The sequence below is a fragment of the Nomascus leucogenys genome, chromosome 7b, assembly GCF_006542625.1.
Source record: "Nomascus leucogenys isolate Asia chromosome 7b, Asia_NLE_v1, whole genome shotgun sequence".
NCBI classification, from domain to species: domain Eukaryota; kingdom Metazoa; phylum Chordata; class Mammalia; order Primates; family Hylobatidae; genus Nomascus; species Nomascus leucogenys.
The window spans coordinates 98247032-98258169 of NC_044387.1; the positions used below are offsets into that span (position 1 = coordinate 98247032).

Genomic DNA, 11138 nt, shown 5'->3' on the forward strand with positions numbered 1-11138 from the left:
ATCTCCAGGTCTTTTTCATTATCCCAAATTGAAATTTGTAACCTTTAAACAATACCTACCCATTCTCCCTACCCTCAGCTCTGGCAACCACCATTTTACTTTGTGTCTTTATATACATAACCCCAAGCCAATTTCCATCTTTTAATATTCATATTTAATATTTAATGATCAACTAAAATAAATTGAAATCAAATTATTGTATCAAATATTTTTCAAAACAAAAAATTTTACCTGGGAATACAAAAATATATAAATATATTTTTATGAAGAATCCAGTTTAGTTAAGAGGTCATAGTATAACAAACATCCAAGAATCTCATTATCTCCCTCCTGTATTTTTCTTAAACTTTTCTATTGATGCTCACTTGATGTCTCATAATTTTAAGCCAAATAATTTTTTTGCATCTTTCTTTTACTCTCTCTTCATTATTTTGTTGGTAACACTCTTATAATTCATTTTTTAAAATACTTTGATTCTTGCATTCATTTACAGTTACAATTAGTTTGCACTCTCATTGATCTGTTTCTTGGCTCCTGTTACAGATTCCCTGGAACCAGTTCTGCTACTTTTATCTGACTTATTTCCTGCTTTTCATGACCAGGTGTCAAGCACACTCTCTTCCAGTTGTACAGTTGGAAAGACTGAACTCAAAGTCTGAACCTCCATGTTCAGAAATACTAACTGTGCAAACCTGAATCAGCTTTTTCCTTCCAACTTTTATTTTAGGTTCAATGGGTACATGTGCTGGTTTGTTACACGGATAAATTGCAAGTCACAGGGGTTTGGTGTACAGATAATTTTGTCACCCACGATATCAGCATAATACCTGATTGGTAGTTTTTTAGTCCTCACCCTCCTCCCACCCTCCACCCTCATATAGGCCCCAGTGTCTATTGTTCCCTTCCTTGTGTCCATGTATACTCAATGTTTAGCTCCCACTTATAAGTGAGAAATGTATTTGGTTTTCTGTTCCCGTGGAACCAATTCTTTAACGTATTTTAGCTTCATTTTCTACATATGTTAACTGGAAATCATCATCACTTCTCACTAAATACTATAGGAGACATAACACAGCCTACTTTTTATTTTAAAAAATTATTTTTACGTTCCAGGGTACATGGGCAGGATGTGCAGACTTGAAAACTTTAAAAAAAATATTTTTGTGTAAACAATTTAAGAAGAGTATAGAAGCCAGGATGTTTGCTGATATACATGACAGTTGATTGGAATCTTTTGAATATTCATATACGTGCCTACCCATTGAACAGCCTGGCTGCAAGAAGTTTAAGGCACTAGAGGAAATACACAGAGAAATTAGACACGGCGATTGTTCATAAAGCTCTGTGGAATCATGCCTAGTGGCTTCCCGGCAAATAAGTAGGAATTAGTAGTCTTTTCTGGGTTCAGAGGCCTACATAAAATTTTAGATTTTAATGTACTATGAGCTTTACACCTTCTAAGGTCTTTTGCAGTGCAATTTTGCCAATATTAATTATTCTGAACTTATCCTTGTAATTTGTATTTTTACATCTGCTATATCCTTTTGATTTATTGCTTTGATCTTATTTTAGGTTCAGCAATAAATTTTGGTTGAGGTCCTGATCACTCCAGTTAATTTAGTGAACTATAAGATATAAAATTATTTTAAGTAAAATCTCCTCACATTTTCACAGTGGTAGGGGTCAGGGAGAGTTCTTACATGAAATATTTAAGAAACATCTGACTATAACCCAACCAGCATGTGGGGAAATTACATTATTTCTTAGACTATTTTAACATCAAAGCTCTGAAGTGAAGGATAGTCATTAAAAGCAGAATTACTGAAAGTATATCTGGTTAGTGCACTTAAACACATTTCGGCAGACTAAAATAATTTAAAATCTGAAGTGTGATCCGGAATCACATATGTCAATTACTGTGTTGTCTGTGGTATTAAAAATGCATGCAGCTGGAGGCTTCAATTATGTGAGATTTCTGACTTAGAGATGCTTTGGCTTTTACTTTTTGAAAAAGTCACCTTTTCAGAAATCCAAGGGAAAACATTTGTAAAATGCATAGTGCCTTTCCCAATTACCTCTTATTGAAAGACAGAACAACACTAGAGAGTTATAAAAGTGAACTGAAAATATGATTTTGTATGAAATTTGATTAGTGTTTGTTGAAACGTTATCTAGGAAAAGTAAATCTTTGTGCCAGACTTTTCTTCCTCAAGTCCCGATCTCATTAAAACAAATGTGATCCAGTATTTTTTGTATTCTCTCATTATAATAAATTTAGAGTTCTAAAATTATATTTTTCAAGTAAATTTTGGACTTGTATTTCACAAATAGGTAATATTTATTTTCTTCCCATTAAAACAAAGGCATGCAAAATTAAAATGATATATATTATATATAAATATAAATATTGCAGGCTTTTTATCATACATTTCCTGTATGTCACCAGATCCTTTTTTTAAAATTATATAAAGCTACATGAGTTGCTTCTAAATATGTGACATAGTTACATTATATTAGAGTGCTGTCACTAAAACACGGACTGCTATGGTTTAAATATGTCCCTTCCTAAAGTCAGATGTTGAATCTTAGTGGACAGCTGGGTACGGTGGCTCATGCCTGTAATCTCAGCACTTTGGGAGGCTGAGGTGGGTGGATCACCTGAGGTCAGGAGTTTGAGACCAGCCTGGCCAACATGGCAAAACCCTGTTTCTACTAAAAATACAAAAATTAGCCAAGTGTGGTGGTGTGCGCCTGTAATCCCAGCTACTAGGGAGGCTGAGGCATGAGAATTGCTTGAACCTGGGAGGTGGAGGTTGCAGTGAGCCGAGATGGTGCCACCGCACTCCAGCCCGGGCAACAGTAAGATTTCGTCTCACAAAAAACGAAGAAACCTAGTGGCCATAGTGATGGTATTAGGAGGTGGGGTCCTCAGGAGGTGATTAAGTCGTGAGGGTAGAGCCTACCTGAGTGGAATTAGATATCTTTATAAAAGGGTGTGCTGGAAAGAGTTTATCGCTTTTCCTTTTGCACATTCTGCCCTGTGAGGACACAGCATCCTTCCCATACTGAGGATGCAATGTTCAAGGCAGCACCTGGAAAGCAACGACTGAACTCTCACCAGACACCCAAACTGCCAGCACCTTGATCTTAGACTTCTGAACTTCCAGAACTATAAGAAATAAGTTTCTGTTCTTTATATTACCTGATACGTGGCATTGTATTATAGTAGCACAAAACAAACTAAGAAATGGACCTTGAGAAATCATGAAATCATCCCTTAAAACAAACAAACGAAAAATCCCAGTAACATATATTTTTATTTTTTAGGGAACAGATGATATTTTTAAAAACCATGTTGTCTTCAGATTTCAAGTCAGTTTAGCTCTCAGATACAGATAAAGAACATGACATTTCTGAAGTACATATTTTTTTCTTAAAAAATCTGTGTTATTTGCAAAAGATCTAGTCCCTCTGATTTCTATTTGCTGGAATGTCCTTCCTTTTTTCCGTCTCCAAATTCCCGGGCACAATGCAGCTCTTCACACTTCCTGGGGAAGCAAGCTGCACAGTGACCCAAACCACACTCATGTGTGTTGGACTGGTTCACTGATTTGATGGTTTGCTCTCGTATAAATGATATTTTTTATCTCTAAAAATGAGCCTGGGCTGACTTTTGTTCAGAATCAAAGACAGTGTTGGAATAAATCTCCTCTTCAAGTAGCAGGAGAAAATCAAATGTATCTCTCATTAAATAAAAAGTCAGTGTGAGTTTTGGAACTCTTCCTATTATCTACAAAACACGTCTTATAGGATCCAGAATGAGGATGTGAAAGAAAAAAAAATGACCTAATTTTCTAAAAGGATTTTCAAATAATAGTTGTTCGGTAGAGTGCCATTGAAAAGGTCTATCAAGTAGAGAAGGTATTGATATTCTTTAAGTGACGAGGAAAAGTAACATTCTTTTCACAGCTATAAATTCAGTCTTTGGCCAACATTCTTTTTATTCATTTCAGGTCCTGTTTTTTTTTTGTTATAAAATGTGAGAACATGGCATAGTTTTCAATTGGATATTTTACCTTATGTGGCATGAATTATCACTTTCCTAACTGAATGGCACGTGCATTGCTATTTCTTGGACTGCACATATATTTGTGGTTTTTATTTAAGGTCAGGAATTCAAGGCCCCAAGCACGGGATGAGATTCCTCTTAGGCAGCACTGTGACACCAGCATCTCCCATTCTGCACACTGCCGCTGCCTTCTCCCCAAAAATACACTTCGTTTTTCCTGAAATAGTTAAGTAAAATGGCTATTTTCCAGATAATTTTAAACCAATCTAAAAGCAAACAATTTAGTCGTTTTCCTTCTTTTCCCCGCCTGTGGTACAGAAGTTACCAGTATTTGAAACTGTGGCCTTAAGCCTCAGCAGTTTTAGTGCTCCCTTTTCAGTGGAATAATTATACCAAGGAACAAGCTGACCACGTTTTGAATGGAAGTGTGCCTGCTACTGTAAAAACAGGCCAGGGGATTCTGGTCACTCTGCATGCCTTCACCCAAGAGCATTTTTATCATGTTAATTCTAATCATGGGTGTAGTCATGTAAAGTACAATGTTCGAGTTTTGCAGTACCCCCAAGGAGACTGAAGACTGGTATCATGAAATCCTTCTAATGTTAAAAATCATTTTAATGAATTGTGGCATTTACCTTAATGTTTTGGGGTTTTTGTTTTAGAAGATTTTGACAGGGGACTAATTCCTATGTTTTTAATTACACTACTTCATAGCCAAATGGTATCTTGGAACTTGCCTTTTTCTATACCTATTTAGCTGAAGCTAAATCAATTGAGGAATGTCCCAAGAATATTTAGCATGTTATTGGTCCAGCTAGAGTTGTCTTCAGTTCTATTCTAACATTGTTCTCTGCTGTACTAGGTTGTACATTTTACAAACAAAAATGGGTGTACAATGGATATTAGGAGATTCCCTAAGATGTCAACAATAAAAAAAACCATGACTTTATTACTCTCTTCACAAATCTTAATTCCTATATAGATCAATTAAAATCATGCTGTTATCTGATCAATGGACAACAGCTGAAGCAGAGAATGCTTGGGCCTCCACACTCCCTGTTAGAACAGGGAGCTCTGTGGTGTCATGCTGACCAGGCCTGGGAACGGAAGACCTGTCTATCTGTAAAGCACATAGTGGCTGTCGGATCTGAAGCCAAGCACTTAACCTCTTTGAGAAAAGATTACTCACATATGTAAAATGAAGGAAATACCTCACCTGCTTCACAGAATGGTAGTTTGATAATACTTATAAAATATTGTATATTGTTTTGAAATTAAAAAAAAATCATGTAATGTCAAATTATCAAGGATAATTATCAGCATGGTCCGCTCAGCAGAAATACGGCACTTGCCTGTTTCCCCACCTTGTACTATATATAAGAACCTAGATTTCTGTTCCCTGATTGAAATATCTAAAGCAAGCAGATATATAATCCTTGGGAGAGCCATTTTTTTTCAATATCCAGGTTTAGGCAAGTGATATGGCACTGTGCAAGCATTTTAGAGCCAAAGTCAACTAACTAAATCATTAAGAGACTCTCTAAAAACAAATTTACCTATGTTGTGTAACCAACTTTTCATGTTATGGTGACAGATAACTCATGGAACTTGAGCTTCTACCTAAACATTTTCAGTTCCACCTTGTCACATCATAGAAGTGTGTTTTTTAAACCTCTGGTGTGATTTTTATCATTTACTGATTTCAATACACTAGTATCTCCTTAGAACAGATTAAACCTTCATGCATTTTAATGTATTCTACTGAAAGGATTAGACCTTTATCACTACATCCAGAAAGAAATGTGTATTTGGAGGAATATTTCTTCTTTTTAATAAATCTGCCCCTATTCATGTTGCAGTGCCATTCCTCTAAATTTATATAGCATATTTTTGTATCCTGTCATAATGGCATTTGTTTTGTGATTGGCCTGTATTTTCCCAGGTAGTAATAACTTTACATACTAATTTGCTACACACACACACACACGCACACACACACATTCACGCATACACATAATTTGCTTATGTATTTATTCTGTATAAATATCCTGATACAGGCTACTTTTTCCTAACAAGTATTTTTACCACCCGTTTGTTAAAATCATGCAGGCATTCATTTGATTCATGCAGCTGGTGATAAACCAGCACTATTTGCAGGCCTCACGCATGCATTTGGCTATGTCAAGAGACATGATTCAGTTATAAGTGCATTCAAGCATACATTTACCTCTGAATCCTTGAGTGTTCTTGATGCAAGCTACAGAGCTGTACTGCACTGCCTCATAGACGAAACTCTAAATCAATAGTTTTCAGAGGTATGAATAGATATAATTATTGTGTGATATTATTTCCTGTTTCAAAGGCTAGAAAAAGTAGGTTTCTCAGATCAGAAAATGAGACACATTTACACATGAAGGATACTTTCTAATACTCTTATCATCTCTGAAAATCTATGTAAATTATAACTGCTAACAAGAACACTGATATTCACTTACAGCCTTACATGAGAATTTCATGTTTATATACAGAAGCAATAGATTCAAATATGTACTCAATGCATTCTATATATTAAGGTTTGAGATACATACAAGCTAAAAGAAGACAAAGACTGTAGCATTAAAACAAAGAGCTTTTTAAGTTAATAAATAATTTTAGTTATAAAGGTAATTACGACTTACTGTTATTTGGAAATAGAGACTAGTAGCTACCGCTTCTTTTTCTTTTCACTTTTTTCTTTTCTTTTTTTTTTTTTTTTTACTTTTTTGGATACATAGTAGTTGTACATATTTATGGGATACATGTGATATTTTCATACAAGCAAACAATGTGTCATACTCAAATCAGGGTAATTGGGATATTCATGACCTCAAGTATTTATCATTTATTTTTTCTTTTATCATACCACTTATCACTACTTGACATTTTCTTATTTATCCATTTTCTTATTGTCTATATCCTTCTAGAATGTAAGTGTCATGAGGGTATGGACATTTTTTGCCCTGTTCAGTGCTCTATCTAAAATGTTCAGAAAAATTCCTAGCACATAGTGCTAAGTAAATATTAAATTATGAAGAAAATAGAACAGGGTTCACAATTTTAGTTTCTGGAACTTTCCAAAATTATATGTCATTATTATTATCATGCTTTTTTTAAAGCTATAATAATTATATCTTTTACTTGGTTTTTATTATTTTTAAACTTTACATATATATGTGTATATTTATGTAGCATTATGTTCACATTCTTATATTTTGAAGGAACAATAGAAAACTTAAAGATGCCTCAAAGATATATAATACATAATACATTCTATTCCCCAAAGAGGTAAGAATAGAAGATGGAGTAGGAAATACCAATATTGGTAGTCAGCAGAGAGTAGAGCATTTTTATTTCTCGGAAAGAGAACAACAGAAGAAATATTGCCTAGTCACTTAGTCAGTTGTTTTCCTGCATAAATCTGTCAGAAGAAAGAATCAAAGATAATGTGTGGAAAAAGTCCCACATATATTACAGAAACATTTGAAAAGTTACTACTATAAGTAGTGAGTAGGGTGAATTATGAGCTTATTTCAAGACTCTAATCTGGTAATGCTCTCTCCCTGAAACACAATTTTAAGGGTTTGATGGTTTTACTCCTACAATTTAAAAAAAGAGAAGAGTGTATCCAAAATATACAAAGAACTCTTAAAATTCAACAATAAGAAAACAAACTAATTTAAAGTGGTCAAAAGATCTGCTTTACCAAGCAAGATATACGAATGGAAATAAGCATATGAAAAGATGCTCAACATTTATCCTTAGGAATTTGCAAATTATAACAACAATAAGATGTCACTATACACCTATGAGAATGGCTAAAACAAAAAACAAATAAACCAAAAAACCCCTGACAATACCAAAATCTGGCTATGTTGCAGAGCAACAAGAACTCTCATTCATTACTGGTAGGAATGTAAAATAGTATAGTCACTCTGGAAGAGTTTGGCAGTTTCTTACAAAGCTAGAAATAGTCTTTTCATATGATTTAACAATTGCATGCCTACATATCTTTTGTGCATTTACACAGTGATGAAATATTCCACGTTAAAAAGAAATGTGTAATCAGGTCACCAAAGGATAAGAATAAATCTTAAATGCATATTGGTAAGTGAAAGAAGCCAGCCTGGAAAATGTCACATACTGTATGATCCAACTATATGGTATTCTGGAAAAGGCAAACCATAGAAACCATAAAAAGACCAATTGCTTGCCAAGAGACCAAGGGGAGGGGGGAGGTAAAAAGTAGAGCATAGGGGGTCTTTAGGGTAGTAAATCTATACTCAATGATGCTTGAATAGTAGATACATGGCATTTTGCATGTGTCAAAACCCTCAGACCTTTATGGCACAAAGAGTGAACATTAATAAAGAAAACAACCATTTAGGACGTCAAGGAATCCCAGGAAAGATACAGCTTGAGACATGAGAATCTAAGTGTATTGCAATTGTATGAAACAGCCTCGATGAAAAGGGTCAGGCTGGGGAGATACTGATGTAAGTAACTTTGAAAAGAATGAAATCCAAAAAGGCAAAAGGAAATTCACACAAACTTGTATCATGGTTAACAAAATTACTTTTCATGGGAGTAGAGCTTCATTCTGATACTGCTTTTTGGGGATAATAGAATTGATCAATTAAGTAAATGGATGACACATGGTGGGAGGTGGGATTCTCACTGCTGAAGTGTGAATTTACAGATAAGCAAGGAAAGGAGGCTAAAATAATCTACGTGGTAATGAAATTAATTTGAAGCCATAAGTACACATGTTTAACCTAATACAGATGGTTTCATAGAGAAGGACTTTAGATAAACGTATATACACAGGTTAGTATACACGTATGGATTTCTCTGTCCATTTAAATGAGAGGACCTGTAAGAAATGACACACCAGTAGCAATGAGCATGCCTAGTGCTCAGATCTTAGTTTCTCCTAACATTCTTTAATAAAAAATGACCCACTGGACCTACGAGAAGTGGCTGATTACAGGGCTGTGATAGTAAATATACAAAATGTGTCTGTAGTACTTTGTACTTTCAGAAAATTCTAAACACACACACACACACAACTTTGATTGGGAGTATGTCAAAGGAGCACAACAGCAAACTAAAGAGCTCCCAATATCCAAAGTGCAATGCTAGAATAATTTGAGCAACAAAATAAATAAAATAGTATTAGATTATAAGTCAACGTATAAAATGGATATTCCTGAGTCTATATATTTACAGTAAATTATTGAACAAATTAACAGAGAGAACTTAAAATCTCCCATGCAGAATAATATTTTTAAATAACTTATGTAGGTACTCCATCCTCAAGGAGGGAAAGCACAGCTCCTCACCTGTTAAATGTGTGCTGCACAAAGTAACTTCCTTCCAGAGCCCAGCACGGAAACAGGATAGAAAAGGGGTAATTTTACAGTGCAGAAAAATGACAAACACCTTCTCAGCCAGGTGATAAAGGTCAACATTAACAGTTATAAATCACATTGTTAGTTTGCACTCTTCACATAATGCAATGAATATGGCACTTTATTTCTCTGACCTTTTCCCCCAAACCCATAACCCCAATCCAGTCATGAGAAAAACAAATTCCAATAGAGGAACATCCTACAAAATTCTTGACCATTACTCCTCAAAGCTGTCAAGGTCATCAAAATAAAGTCTGAAAAACTGTCATAGCTAAGAGAAGCCTAAGGACAGATGGCAATTAAATTTAATATGGTGTCCTGGATGGGATCTCTTAACAGAAAAAAAAGGACATTAGGGGGAAAACTAATGATAGGTGAATAAAGTCTAGACCAGAGTTAATAATAATGCATCAATATTGGCTGACTAATTGTGACAAATATCTCGTACTAATGTAAAATGTTACTATTAGGAGAAATTGGGTACGGGCTAAATGGGAACTCTCTGTACTACTCAATTTTTCTGTAAACATAAACCTGTTCTAAAAAATCAAGTGTATTTGTAAATGGTAGGCAGAAGATAAATGTCACTCTGAGGTAACCAGAATGCTATTTTTGAAGCTGAATAACTTGTTTTCTAAAATACTGAGTAACATTAATCAAAAGGTTATGATGCACAATTGTTTACCCTGTGAGCTCCATGTGACTCTATTCCTGAGTTGATCACCAACTCAACAATTTTTCTTATGTTCAAACTTGCAGAACCTAATAATGTACATGTTTTCTTCTAGATTCCAGCATTAAGCACTGTGCAGTTTTGAGAGAAGAAGTTATAAAGCAAAACTGACTTGAGTAACCACCAGCCCAACATTCGGGACTTTGTGGGGATTGCTATGGCTCTGCTGGACTTACAAACAATAGTGATGCAGAACCTGTCATTAGCATGTGTAACGCTTGTCAAAAAATAATCTGCCAAGAAATGTTCTAATTTTTACTGGTCAGTGCACTACCAACACTAGTTTTGGCATGGCGGATACTAAATAACAAAGCTTTGTTTCGAATAAATGTTTGTCCAGTTTCCACTTTTTGCTAAATCCTGTGATGATGTGCTCCCATTTGATAGCATGCTATACTGTACTAGTAAATTTTACTTGCTGTTTAATAAAGGAGGATTAAATGAATGCCATGCTACAGTGGGTATACTGACAGGGAAGGCACGATAGAAAGCTGTCTAAATACAACTGAGGGAAGAAGAAAGTGTTGACGGGAAGGTGAAAATGTGCACTGAGATTTGATGGGTGAGTAGGACTTCAGAGAGTGGAGAAGGCTCTATGACTTTTTAATGGGAACAATTGCATGAGATAAATATCAGGGCTATGGAAATGCATACTGCACCGGGGCAATGGTTGTAAGTCTGAGATGGCTGAAGAACAGGGTTTAGGAAGAGATACCGTGAAAAATAAAGCTTAGAACTGAGACAAACTGTCTCCAGCTCTGGATCCTCAGTTATTCCATTTGAAACCTAGTAATATAAACAACTTGAATCCATTACAAAGGTTTTGATCTGACTTGGGCTTTGGAAAGAGATTTCTGACTTTCTGTAGCTCAAAACTCTAAGCAACTTA

General features: G+C 35.0%; 1 protein-coding gene across 1 annotated transcript in view; it reads left to right on the plus strand.

Annotated features, from left to right (window-relative positions):
• The window catches only part of LOC100593515, a 29599-nt gene extending 19021 nt beyond the window's left edge, over positions 1-10578 (plus strand). Inside the window, exon 4 of the mRNA XM_003276675.1 lies at positions 10305-10578. Within this exon, the coding sequence (XP_003276723.1) occupies positions 10305-10334 (30 nt within the window). The 3' untranslated portion in view covers positions 10335-10578. The remainder of the gene's footprint in view (positions 1-10304) is intronic.
• Positions 10579-11138: the final 560 nt, after the last annotated feature.